The sequence below is a fragment of the Phyllostomus hastatus genome, unplaced genomic scaffold (genome assembly GCF_019186645.2).
Source record: "Phyllostomus hastatus isolate PE091 unplaced genomic scaffold, TTU_PhHast_1.1 phas_scaffold_93, whole genome shotgun sequence".
In the NCBI taxonomy this organism is placed as follows: Eukaryota; Metazoa; Chordata; class Mammalia; order Chiroptera; family Phyllostomidae; genus Phyllostomus; species Phyllostomus hastatus.
Window position 1 is genome coordinate 21036053 of NW_025334042.1, and position 13336 is coordinate 21049388.

At 43.4% G+C, this 13336-nt stretch overlaps 1 protein-coding gene and 1 pseudogene across 1 annotated transcript; both read right to left on the minus strand.

The window, feature by feature from the left end:
* Positions 1-5534: 5534 nt before the first annotated feature.
* Positions 5535-13336, minus strand: METTL7A (methyltransferase like 7A). The gene is made up of 2 exons (XM_045829960.1): positions 12480-13336; positions 5535-6186 (listed from the first exon to the last, which is right to left on the minus strand). Exons 1-2 carry the CDS (start codon positions 12975-12977, stop codon positions 5950-5952), a joined length of 735 nt encoding a protein of 244 aa, XP_045685916.1. The 5' UTR covers positions 12978-13336; the 3' UTR covers positions 5535-5949.
* LOC123812516 lies at positions 10483-11662 on the minus strand (annotated as a pseudogene).

The window sequence follows — 13336 nt, forward strand, 5'->3', positions numbered from 1 at the left end:
TAATAGAGACTCCGTGGTCAGAAATCCGCTGATTTGCCCGGTCTGATGTGGCTCAGTTGGTTGGGCGTCCCCCCACAAACTGAAAGGTTCCCAGTTCAATTCCCTGTCAGGTCAATTCCCAGTTTAGTTCCCAGTCAGGGCACATGCCTGGGTTGCGGGCCAGGTCCCTGGTTGAGGTCGTGCGAGATGCATCTGATTGATGTTTCCATACCTCTCTTTTTCTCTCCCTTCTCTCTCTAAAAAACAAATAAATAAAATCTTTTAGAAAACTCTTTAAAAACAAAGGCATTGGCAGATTTGTATGGCAACAGGAAAAGAAGGCATGAGTAGAAGACGATGAATTTGACTTCCTCTGTAGTCCAGCCTGGCGGGAGAAGGGAGTCGGTGTCTGCGGGTAGCCTGAGAGGGACTACGCCAGGACGGAGGCGTTAGAGGTCTGTGAGCTGGCCAGGTGGGTAAAAGGCTGGAAGGCAGTGTTTCAAGAATGGGACTCCAGAGGTTACAGTTTCGTATGTGGCACTTCGGAGGTGATGACAACATGCCTAGACAGGTGCCTGTTTTCCTCTCAAATGGTGTGTTTATTTGTATACCTTTTCTAGTGAGAGGCTCTGTACCTTTTATAAGGAGTCTCTTATGGCCCTGTAAGAACTAATAACTAGTATTTTGGTAGCACGTTTTGTACCTAATTCTCACATTTTCAGACCTATGTGTCATCTAGGTGCTCTGTGAGCATAAGGCAAATGTTTCTTTAGAAAGTTTTACTCAGGATCCCAGAAGGGCTCCTACCCAGATGACGGGTAGAAAATAAAAGCACAATAGCAAAAATGTGGGCTGACGGGTTAACAATGTATTAGTAGTGTCCACATTCTCCAACATTCCCTTGTGATATCCGGGCAAATGGAGTTGTGTGCATTGGCAAGCAATGTGGTATATGGCACCATTTATATTGATAAAAATACATATTTTAAGGCAGCCTTTGCTGTTTTAGAAAAAGGTTTTCAGATTTCTTTGTTGCTAAGCTTTGGTGGACAGAAGCATTTGAAAAACCTTTCTCTGGCATCACAGTTAATAATCCGTCCTCATACCTCAGAAATGAGATAGAATTCGAACTGAGTGCTACTTCTTTTGCAGCCTGAGTAGCACCTGCTTAGCTTGACGGATAAAATGGGAGCTGAGATTGGAGGGATGCAGGAAATCCTGTCGTACCCACAGCACTCTGCGTGGGAGTTACTTGCAGCCACGGGAGCAAGTGCATTTCACGCGGGGGCCGGGCTTTTTACTGTTGGGTGCAAAAATGAGAGCATTGCCCAGTTACTTTTTATGGGAGGTTTCTTTACACTGAACCTTCAGAAAACAGAATAATGTCCAATAATCCAGTCAAATGGAATTCCAGGACCACATTTATTGAAGTGAAATATCTTTTCTGATAGAAAAACACACTTCATTTGGTTACTCTCACAAATGCTCCAGGAGGCGGGGCCTTGAGCAGCGTGAGGTGTCTCGGGAGACACCAGTGCTCATCGCTCACGAGGACACAGTCTACAACGCACTTTCTGTATTTATCTCATTCCATCTTCACAAGAGCCCTAGGAGACATAGGAGTTATCCTCACATACCAAGTGAAATCAAATATTAGTAAGATACGTGAGAAGAAGATGTGGTGTAGAGCATTCTGACTCCGAACCCGTGCTTTTCCCACTGGACTACAAAGTGTGGAAAAGGGTTGAGGTGTCAGTTGACAGACGATCCTGAATGCAGAGCTGAGCGGCTTCCATTCAGTCTTCTGTTGAGTAGACACGTCGTGATGTTCAGTTGTGGGAATGGCCAAATTGAAGTGTTCGGGGCTCTGGCTGGCTAGCTCAGTTGCTTAGAACACTAAGGTTGTGAGTTTGATCCCCAGTCAAGGCACAGACAACAATCAATCAATGAATGCATAAATAAATGGAACAACAAATTAATGTTTCTCTCTCTGTGTGTCAAAATCAATTCACTAATAAAAAATTAGAATAAGGGGGTGAGCGGGTCAAGGGCCAAAAATTGGGACAACTGTAATTAACAGCAATAAATAAAAAAATAAACTGTTCTAGAAGTTATGAGCGTGAAGACGGGTGGTGAAGACATGGCGGTGTGGAGACCGGTTTAAAAAGCATTTTCTGGTTCAAGCGATCACGATCTGGAGTAGGTATTGGTGCCTGCCTGGGCAGCCACTTCTTTCTACCCAGGAGAGTTGTCTGCTGAGCGGCTGTTTTTCCATGCTGTGTGAGGGGGCAAATCCAGGGAAGGGGGAAAGAAGGTTGTCCCTTCAGTTACCTTAACAGATAAACAAGAATTAAATTTCAGTTCTGTTAAGTTCTGCGTTTTCCAAAGAAATACTGAAGAGAAAGGCTTATGTCAGGATCAAGAGGACAAAAAGAACTATTATGCAGCAGTTCAGTCTCTGCTCAAGTGTAAAACGTGTAGGAATTTAGAAGAAAGAGAACACTTAGGATCAGAATGTTTTATAATCTAAATAAAAGAAATTTTAATGTGTTTTTCATTAGCCTTTGAAGTAAGTGTTGAGCTCATGGGTCCAGGTTCTTAAAAATTAGCGAGAAACTGATGGAAATAATTGCCCTCCCCAAACCCGCCTTTCAGACTCTGCTGCCCAGCTGTGCCAACTTTCTTTCAGTTCCTTCAATAGACCGTGCTTCCTCCTTTCATCTGTCTGTGGCGCAAGCGGTTCCATTAAGCCGAAATACTCTATATTCATCTTCTGGAATTCAGCTCAGAAGCTACTTCCTCAAGAAGGCCTCTGACCCTCTTCCTCCTGGGTGGGTCAGCTTTCACTCTCCGGTGCCCCAGCTCCTACAGCGTTGCAACTGCGTGCTCCGTGAGAGAGGAGCAAGCACAAAGAATCAGAGCACGCAGCAGGCACCCACACATTCGTTGCCCGAAGATCAACATTTATTAAGCACCAAGTGCTTCACTTCATTAACGCCTCAAAATACCCCCTTAGGTAGAAACTATCCCCAAAACAGAGGAAGAAAGTGAGACTAGAGAAGTGACTTGCTCAAGGTCACACAGGCGATGAATGATACAGCTAGGACTTGGCCTAGATCACTTTGATGCTGAAGCCAGTGTCATTTTATCTTTTATTTTCCTCACTGCACACAGTTATCCCACTGACAAGCCAGCGTTGTAAGCACAGTGCCATGTGATCCACCCCAGGAGAGCAGACAGAGGGTCTGATTGAAATGCAATGAGTTTATACTGGGCATTTATGGTGTGCCTTCCCTACATCCATTCCCGCTTTAGTTTTCATCAATTTTTTAAAAAGATATTTTTTATTTTATTTTTAGAGACGCGGGGAGGAGAGAGGGAGAGAAACATTGATATGTGAGAGAAGTATCAACTGGTTGCCTCCTGCACGTCCCCAGCTGAGGACCTGTCTACGAACCGGCCATGTGCCCAGATCAGTAATAACCCGGTGACCTTGTGGTTCGCAGGCCAGTGCTCAAGCAGCTGAGCTACACCAGCCAGAGCCAGAGGCCTTGTTTCCATCTGGATGATCCACAAGTCTCTTCGTCTCACCCCCAGGGAGGGAACGCTGTGACCTGTACTTGATACAATCAGCATAATCCACCCCATTTAAACACGATTAGTTCAGGGAATGGCTTGTGACTCTGTATTGTCGGTAATAGCCAATTGAGACTCACTCCTCAGGCTGTTGGAGTAACCATAAATTTTCTAGGCCAGAGGAGGAAAGCAGTGAGAAGGTAATATTAGCAATCATAGTCAAAACAGGTTTTGTGGTCTTGGGAAGCAGGGCTTGTAAGACTTGCTTTGTAACTTGTGGAATGCCAGAAACTTCATTTATTTATTTCTCTACACCTCAGTGCTGTCTGTAGAAGTTGAGGATAATGTTTTCCAAACCACTTGAGGCAAGAAGGAATTAGTAAGCATGTGTCCAGTACCTTGCACTGTTACTTACCTTCCAACATGCCAGTAACATTTCATCATGTCAACTTGTGGCTATTTTTTTATTTATGGAGAGGGGGCAGGGAGGGAGAAAGAGGAGAGATACATCAATGAAAGAAAAAATCAATCAGTTGCCTCCCAGATATGCCCCACTGGGGATTGAACCTACAGCCCAGGCATGTGCACTGGCCAGGAATGGAACCCATGACCTTTTGGTTTACAGGACGACACCCAACTGAGCCACACCATTCAGCACGCAAACTGTGGCTTTTCGTATTTCTCAGTCACTAGACTAACCTAAACAATAGTGAGGTGGGCAGGTTAAGGATTTGGGGAGACTCCAGAGGCAGGAGATTCATGTTCCAGTGCCCAGGAGGCCTTAGGTCAGTGTCCCAGCCTCGCTGCAACGGTAATTGTTTTCATGTTCAAAAGAGAACAGTACACTTCCTCACTTGCTGCTCTACAGATCACACAAACTTTGGACTTGAATCTTTCGAAATGCGTTCTGATCCTTCCAAAATTGGTTTTTCTAGGATCTGCTAGCTGTGTTTATAGCTACTTGGCTGGAGAAAGAAAAATCTGCACGTTCAAATAGCTTAACTTTCCAAGCCCTTAAAGCCCTCCCAGAGACATTAAGAAAAATGAAACCAAGCCAGCAAATATATAAATCACTTGTTTTATTGTCATTCCTAAAATGCATATGAATTTATTGATTTGATATTTAAAGTAGTCCTTTTGCAAAAGCATCTCAGAAAATATACTAAATTTATGAAAAGACATGTAAACTATTGCTGAAAATCCTACACTTAAACCCTCTGACTGATCAACTCAACACTTGTTTTGAAAGCACTTGGTTGCTAGGAACAAAGACATCATCTTGGGAAAGGGGTGGAAATTTCATCTGAATAAAAAATATACCTGTTTCTTTACAGACTCACAGATTGCTGGTTTTTAGGGACTCTTACAAGCTGTACCTAATTATACAAAGATTTCCTGATTACAGTGGGTCTCTTCCTGGCCTGCAGTTGACTGCATTCAGCGAAGTGTGTGCACGATTATAAGGAAAATGAACCCAAGAACCTTAATTGCCTCAGGTAGTTTCACGGACATACTAAATTGTCAGATATAATTCTGATATAGTTTCATCTAAAGGATTGAAAACTGGAATGCAGAAAAACACACTTGGGTGGACAGAGGAATGAAAGGTGTGACAGAGGTGGCAGAACTAGGGGTGACATCCTGGTACATCAATTTTGAAAGCCAGCCCAGCAACACTAAGAGAACAAATAGATTCAGATTTCTTTAACAAATCTGTGCTATTTAGATTTGGATTTTCAACAGGTGTATATATATATTCAGTTTGTGAGTCATTAAGATCTTTTTTTTTAAGATTTTATTTATTTTTAGAGAGACGGGAAGGGAGGGAAAAAGAGAGGGAGAGAAACATCAATGCGTAGTTGCCTCTAGCACGCCACCTACCGGGGACCTGGCCTGCAACCTAGGCATGTGCCTTGACAGGAAATTGAACCAGCGACCCTTTGGTTCACAGCCTGCACTCAATCCACTGAGCCATACCAACCAGGGCAAGATCTTTTTATTTCTCCTTTTTCCAAGTCTTCTTTTGCATGATTTAACTGCTTATTTCACCACACTCTCAAAGAGGAGGTGAAATTCAAATCTGTTGGGTATGACTTAAATAAGGCATTTGGAAACATTTTGAAGTTACTGAATAAACTAAGGTTTGGGGATAATGGTAGACTTCAATGATCAAAGCTTACCATTTCCTTCTAAAGGAGAGTTCAAAGCTGTTTTGTTTTTGATTTTTTGGGAGGCAATAGAAACTGGCTAAATAGGGTTTAATGTAAACTTTTGGGGATGAAATTCAACTTTATCTCAAAGAGGGTTTCTCTTCTCCCAATTAGTATTTTAAGTATAAAACTGAAGCCTTACATTATTCGAGCCATTCATTCAGCTTTTTACTCCCTGCTCGCACTATTTCACAGCATATCCATAGATGTGAGGGCGCATCAGCTCCCAGGTCAGCGGGGCCTGTATGTGCTGCAGCTTCAGCTGGGAGAAGCTGGCCTTCTCCACGGCCTTCCAGCTCTCTCTGGTCAGGTTGCACCCGTCAAACAGGAGATACCAGGCTGGGTCCAGGACCTGTTGCCAGAAGTAATTCCAGGTTGAATGCTCAGCTGCTACATGCTCCATGAAATAAAAAGCCCCTCCCTGAAAAAGAGAAAAGGAAACACATGCCAAGACTTTTAGTTTGGGGAAAACAAACTCATAAGATGACTGAAGCATCAGATTTCAGTGGCCCCAAAGGTCAAGTCCATGAGAAGACACAGATAAGTTAAAACTTACTAAGATATCATTTTGATCAATAGTTTCATCCTCAGTCGAATTGTACACAGAGCGGCCACAGTCTAAAGCAGTCATTCACACTTCTGTTTTCTGATCATAAAGCAATACATAATACATACACAATGATAGCTAGCACATAAAGCAGTTACTGTGTCCGAGGGGCTATATCCCTAATGCCCATCATCTGTGAACTCGACCCCCCAGTACATTTATGTAGTAAGCATTGCTGTTATCACTCCTGTTTTACAGACCAGGGGGCTGAGAAAGGAGGCACTCGGGAAACAAGCACCTCGCCTCATTCACCAACTGGTAAAGGTCAGAATGGGGTTTTGAGCCTCGGCGGGGAGGCTCCGGAGGCTGGCAGTACTGTCTCACCAACATGTTTATTTAAAAAACTTCTTTTTAAATTTAGAAAATACAGAAAAGATTTTTTAAAAAATCAACTACCAAGCCATCACCTCGTGATAACTACTGTTAAGGTTTTGTGTAAGCTTTTATATATGAAGATGTATTTTTCTCCTAAAACTAGGATTGAAATATATGTTCTATTTTGTAACCTGCTTAATTTTATGTATGTGTCTGAACAGTATTCTAAAACATAATTTAAAAAATCGTACACAGTATTTCACACAACTGAAGCTACCATCTGTTATTTAACTATTCTCATTTGGGTTATTTCCAATTTTTCTCTATTATTATAAATTGGTTATCCATATTTATCCTTATCCATAAATCTTTGTGACCATCTCTCATTCTTTCCAAATAAGTAACTCGCTAAAAAGTGGACTTGCTGAGTCAAAAGTCTGTGCCTTTTAAAAGCTGTCAGTATAAGCTGTCCAATTGCCCTTTGGAAAAGGTGTAGCAAATTTATATTCATACTAGCAATGGATGTGAACACCCATTGCCAATAAACTTTCATTAGTACTTAACCCCCATATCTTTGTTAATTTGATGGGTAAATGGTATTTCATTTTCAATACTATGCATGTCTTTTATATTCTTAATAGATATAACATCTTTTACTAACCCTTATTATTTAGATTTTTTCTTTTCTAATTTGCTTGTTGATGTCCTTTATCAATTTTGTAATAGAGTGTTGTTTTTTTTTCTTACTGATTACTAAGGACTTTTAATATAATAAGGCTATACTACAAATGTTTTCCCCAGTTTGTTAATTGCCTTTTAATTACTCTTAAAAAAATCTCTCCTTCTGCCCTGGCTGGTGTGGCTCAGTAGATTGAGCTCTGGCCTGTGAACCAAAAGGGTCGCTAGTTCAATTCCCAGTCAGGGCACATGCCTAGGTTGCGGACCAGGTCCCCAATGAGGGGCATGCAAGAAGCAGCTACACATTGATGTTTCCCTCTCTGTCTCCCTCCTTTCTCCTCTCTCTAAAAATAAATAAGTAAAATATTTTTTAAAATCTCTACTTCTTTATTTTAAAAAATCTTTTAATTCATGTGAAAATTGTTCTCAGGCTCTGCTTTGCAAGCCTGGGAGAGAGTCTGAATCCACACCGAGTGCCTCCTGAGACTGAATAACCATGTCCTATACTTTGATACCATTGTCACAAGAACATGCGTGTGACTGACTACAATACTGAATCATCTAAAAGTGTGACCAAGTCCATGCTGACATTTTGTCAGTTGGTATTTTATTCCATCAGTGGATGCCCTGTGTAAATCACTGTCATGTAGGAATTTGAAAGTGCTGCTTTATATAGGACAGTCCTATAAATACAGGTCGAGTCTAGACAAATAAGGCTTCCATGTTACTAGGAGGTCCTCAGAAGTTTTCTGCCTGTCTCTGAGGTGAGTAGGGGGAACGGGTCCTGACAGTCACCCCCAAAACCTGCAGTGACTGCCCCCCATTCTTAGTCCCTTCTAGCTGCCCTAGTCTTGGCTCTCCAAGGCAGAGAGCTGACAGATGGAGTTCCCCCAAATTCTCTGAGTGAGTCTGAGATCTATGCTCATCAATGGAAAACTTGAAATTTCCTGATAAAAACTAACCAACCAGCCAACCATAGAACAGGACAGGAGAGAAAGGAGGAGAGCCAGGTCTGGGAGGTCGGTATGGACCCCTGGATAATGCAGGAGACTGTCAGGCAGATAGCTGGACACACGGAGCTGGGCTAGATATGTCATCTGATTTGGAAACGTCTAAGTACGCCTGGTACTCGCAACCTCTGGGGGTGAGTGAGACTACCCTGGGGGCTGTGTGAGTGGAATGAGAATCAAAGGGAAACCCCACTATTTAGGCATGGCTGGAGGAAGAACAGTCAGCAAAGGTGGCAGAAACGTGGAAGTCAGAGAGAGAAGAAGCCCGAGTGACCATGTGGAGTGGCAGTAAGAATGTTTGCATTAAAGCAAGACCTACTAGCTGTGTGACTTGGAGCAAGTTTCTTAACCTCTCTGGGTCTGTTTCCTCAACCCAAAAGAAGACAATGCCTACTTTACAGGACTGTTGTGTTAAATGAGACTGTAATAAAGCTGGTTTTATTCAGCAGAGTGGATGCTTCACAGGAGCAATGGAGGTCTACCAAGAGTTTGATCTCCTTCAGAGTGTTATCAGTACTGTACAACAGAGAAGTTAATTACTTGCTCTGGAGGGGTTTTGTGAGATCAGCAACACTGTGAACAAAACATCTGCTAACCATGCCGAGTCAGTGCCCAGGCTTAGGACACAAGAACCCAGCTTTTGGGCATAAGAATCAGACCTTTTTCATTTATTACTTTGATGTTGGCCTATCCTTGAGCCAAAGACAAAATTATATAATTGCCTGTAAATCCTATCTTCAAGTCCTTTTCTTCCTGAGGAACTTCCTCTATTAGAAAATAGAACTCGGGATTGCAGAACGCCCTTTTCTCCTAGAAAAGTAAATTCAAATGTTAAGATATCCACACTTTATTTATGTTCAACTATATTTGGAATAAAACTATCTTAAATTAGTTTTTAAACAAATAATAAATAAAGGCAATATGTGGAAACTACATAGAAGCATTAAGAATTTCAAACTATGCAGAAAGGCACTCTTCCCCTGCCCTTGTCCCATTCCCAAGAGGCATCACTACCAACAGTTTCTTGTCTGTCATTCCCATGAACAGAAATACGTATTTAGGTATATTCTCCCCACCCCCCAAATAGGCTTATATTCTACATCACTTTCTGCACTTTGATTTTTTCATTTAACATTCTCTTGGGGGCTTTTTCATATCAACATAGATAACTGTTCCTTGTTGTTTTTAAGAGCTGCACAGAAGCCCTTTATACTGTGTGGCATTTTACTTGAATAGCCTCCGATTGATGGACTTCTAGGTTATTTCCAATTTGTATTATTACACAAACCATAATGAATATTTTTGCCTATGGATGAGTTTTTTCACATTTGTGCAGTAGAGCTATGGGATAAATTCACACTGGGTAAAGGAGTATGTGCACCTTAGATTTTTATATTTTTGCTTTTGTTTCCTTTGCTTTTGGGGTCAAATCTATAAAATCCTCCCTATGACCAAAGTCCTTAACTTTAGTACCTATGTTTTCTTCTGTGTTGGAGAGGTTGTAGGGAAAAAGGAGCCCCGGTTCACTGCTAGCGGGAATGCAAACTGGGATGGCTACTATGGAGAGCAATGTAGAAAATTCTCAACAAATTAAGAATAGCGTTACCATATGATCCAGCCACCTCTCTTCTGGGTATCTACTGCAAAATTTGAAAACAGTTATTTGTAAAGATAGATGTACCCCTGCATTCACTGCAGCATCATTCGCGGCAGCCAAGCCATGGAAACAACCGGAGTGTCCCTCAGTAGAGGACTGGATAAAGAAGGCGTGGTCCATGTACACAGTGGAATACTACTCAGCCGTAAGAAAAGATGAAACACTGCCATTTGTGACAACATGGATTGGTCTTCAGAATGTCATGCTAAGCGAAATAAGTCCTTCAGAAAAAGAACCATATTTCACTCATATGTAGGATATAAAACTGAAAACAACAAACGAACAAACAAAACAAGTAAAAACTCACAGACACAGACGACAGTGTGGTGGTTTCCAGAGGGGAAGGGGGCGGGGAGGTGGCAGAGGGTAAAGAGGGTCTAGTGTGTGTCAACAGAAGATTTGACATTGGGTGGTGAGCACACTGTGCAACATATATGACGTGTTATAGAAGTGCGCACTTGAAACCTACGTAATTTTATTAACCAACGTCACTGAAATACATTTAATAATAAAATAATATGATATTATCAAATTGCCCTCCAAAGAGGGCACTTTCTCCAGTGTGTATGAGGGTGTCCAGTCTCCCAAACTCACCCCTACACCATACTGACCTTAAAAGTCTCTGACAGTATAATAGGTAAAAATGGTATCTTGTTTTAATTTGTTAGTTAATTGTAAGGTTGAGCATTTGTATCATATAATTGGTTATTTTTATTTGTATTTTGGTTCCTGCTCTTTGCCTATTTTTCTCTGGCGTTTTTCTTCTTTCTTTTTTTTTTACAATATTTTCATTACTTTTAGTTTCAATGTACACTATGTACATAAACACAAGAGTTACCCATCTTAAACTAAATACAGATGTGTCAAGAGCTTATTAAAAACCAGAATCAGAACTTATAAATAATGCAGCAAGTGCCAAAAATGCGCCGCCTCCTCTGATCCTCACAGTTCTGACACTTTTTGGTGCTCTTGTTCCTCTTCCAGTTAGAGCTGATCCAGCCCGTAAGGCGAGTCCCCTGCCCCTCCCACGGCTCCGCGGCAGGGGCGCTCTCGCTGCCCGAACAACCCGAACAACCGTAGTTAGTTGAGAGGGATCACCCCCCTCCGCTTAGAATGTTAATGCAAGAGCCTGAACAAACATGGGTGAAATCAAATGCGGCCGCTTTTTCTGAGGTATCCTGCTTATACCCATTTCAACATCTGGTCCATTTAAGAGTTTGGTTCATTGAAATTCTTCACCATTTTTCTTTAATTCTGCTTCAACTTCTTCCAGTTTCTTTTGACCTCCCTGTGGACTCATCTTTAAGCCTTCCCAAGCCAAAAATGGCAAATAATGCAGTGGAAACATAGTAGGTGTAGACCCTGGGGTGATGGTGGTAGCACAGCCAAACAAAACTGATAGCGAGTAATGAAGCCCCAGACCAGCAGAGCACCAGGCAGCACTGTCAGATGGTCCGAGCGCGCAGCCATAGGCGGTGGCAAAAAACGCCTCATCATCCAGTTCAGGTACAGTGGTAACTGAAATGGCAGTGACAAGTGCATGGCCAAATCCCAAATTAGTTTCCACATCTAGAACTTCTTTATTGGTATGAACGGGGACAGCTGGTGTGAGCCCTTTCTCGGGCACATTATGGGTTCAGTTCCAGGCCACCGCAATAAAACAAGTCATAACTTTTCTGCGGGTGTGTGTGTGTGTGTGTGTGGAGGGGGTGTCTTGCCTCGAATTTGTAAAGAACGCCACACCTCGGCTAGGACCGGCTGGGGCCCTCCACGGCCACGGCCAGGGGCTGCGGCTGCTCCTCATTCAGGTGGCTGAGGTCTCTCGGTCGCAGACAGCCGGGATCCTTGCCGAGGCCCTAGCAGTGTAAGCAGCAGCAGCAGGCGCAGCCGCAGGCGCCCAGCTGCTTCCGCGGCTCAGGCCTCGCAGCCTCCACCACCCCTTGGCAGGCAGTGGGCGGGACCGAGCGGCGGGGAGGGCGGAGCCGCGAGTAGGCCCAGTAACCCGGCGGTGGTAGGGGGCCTGGGGCTTTGGGCCTCCTTCTCGGCTGCGCTCTCCTCTCCCCGCGGTGGCCACTGGACTCACCAACTGTCCCTCATGTGTTTTTCTTACTGATTTAAAAAATCCTGACTTTTGACTTGTAATGTCTTTTAATATGAAGGAAGTTAAACCCTTTGTCTATCATCCCTAGCAAATACTTTTTCCAAGTTTTTGTACTTTAACTTTGTTTGTAGTAGTTTTTCCCTGCAGTTTTAAAATTTTATGTATTCAGATTTATCGGTCGTTCCCTCTACAGCTTCTTTCCCACTCTAAGATTTTTAAAAAATTCAATAGTGTCTTCTCTAGTTTACTTTTTAACCTTAGACTTGAATTTAGCTGAAATCGATAGGACTGCCTTTGGTGATGGTGTTTGCTGCTAACCAGCCCTCCTCACAACCCCCTCACTCACCGGCCTCAGCACTCTGCACACCTCCTGGAGGATCCGCTCCTGGCTCTCCACGGAGCACAGGACCAGGGTGCAGACCACCGCGTCCATGGAGCTGTCTGCCACCTGGTGCATGTTCTCCCCGGCGGCCACCACGAAGCGCTCGAACTGCAAGTGTCGATTCTCAGCAATGCTCTTGATCAAGAACTTCTCAAAGTTGGGGTTGGGGTCAACACAGGTCACCATGCATCCAGGCGGATAGAACTTGAAGTTGGCCCCCGTGCCACAGCCCAACTCCAGCAGGGAGAGCTTCCCGGAGGGGCCGGCGAAGTCCCGCAGGTTGCTGAAGAGCTCGCGCTTCTTGCTGGCCATGTGTTTGTTGTACATCTCACTGAACCTCACCAATAAGTAGGGGAAGCATTTTTTGCAGATCCAGCTCCACAAGCCCAGAAAGTTGAGCAAGTACAGGGGAAGTACCAGGATGCAAACTGCCAGCCGGAGGATAAAGATGGCCAGCGCCATCACTGGGAAGAGAAAAAAACAGCCCGTTTGGCGACCTGACTGCTTTAACTGCAGGAGGCAAGGTTTGGCCCCCGGCCAGAGCCTATCAGCTTCAGAGGAGGGGACAGGCTGTGCTACAAGAGAAAGCTGCAGCAGAGGTCAGATCAAGAGCAAAAGGCCCATTTCACCCACTTAATAGACCTTTGGCAAAAGCTGACTCATAGCTTTGTTTTCTTGAAGCAAACCTAGCTTTTCCTTAGATGGAAAGGTGATTACAATCCCTTTTTCCAAATCTGTTCCTGCTCCTCCTTCTCTGGGCTTGGAAGCTACCACAGTTTTCTGTGCACAGTGTCCTTACTCCCCATCCAGGTCTTCTAATG

Excerpts from the sequence above, each read along its gene's own strand:
- METTL7A (XM_045829960.1), bottom strand. The coding sequence starts at position 12,977 with ATGGCGCTGGCCATCTTTATCCTCCGGCTGGCAGTTTGCATCCTGGTA. Across the intron at positions 6,187-12,479 it reads TGTGCAGAGTGCTGAGGCCG|GGAGGGGCTTTTTATTTCAT; the intron begins GTGAGTGAGGGG and ends TCTCTTTTTCAG.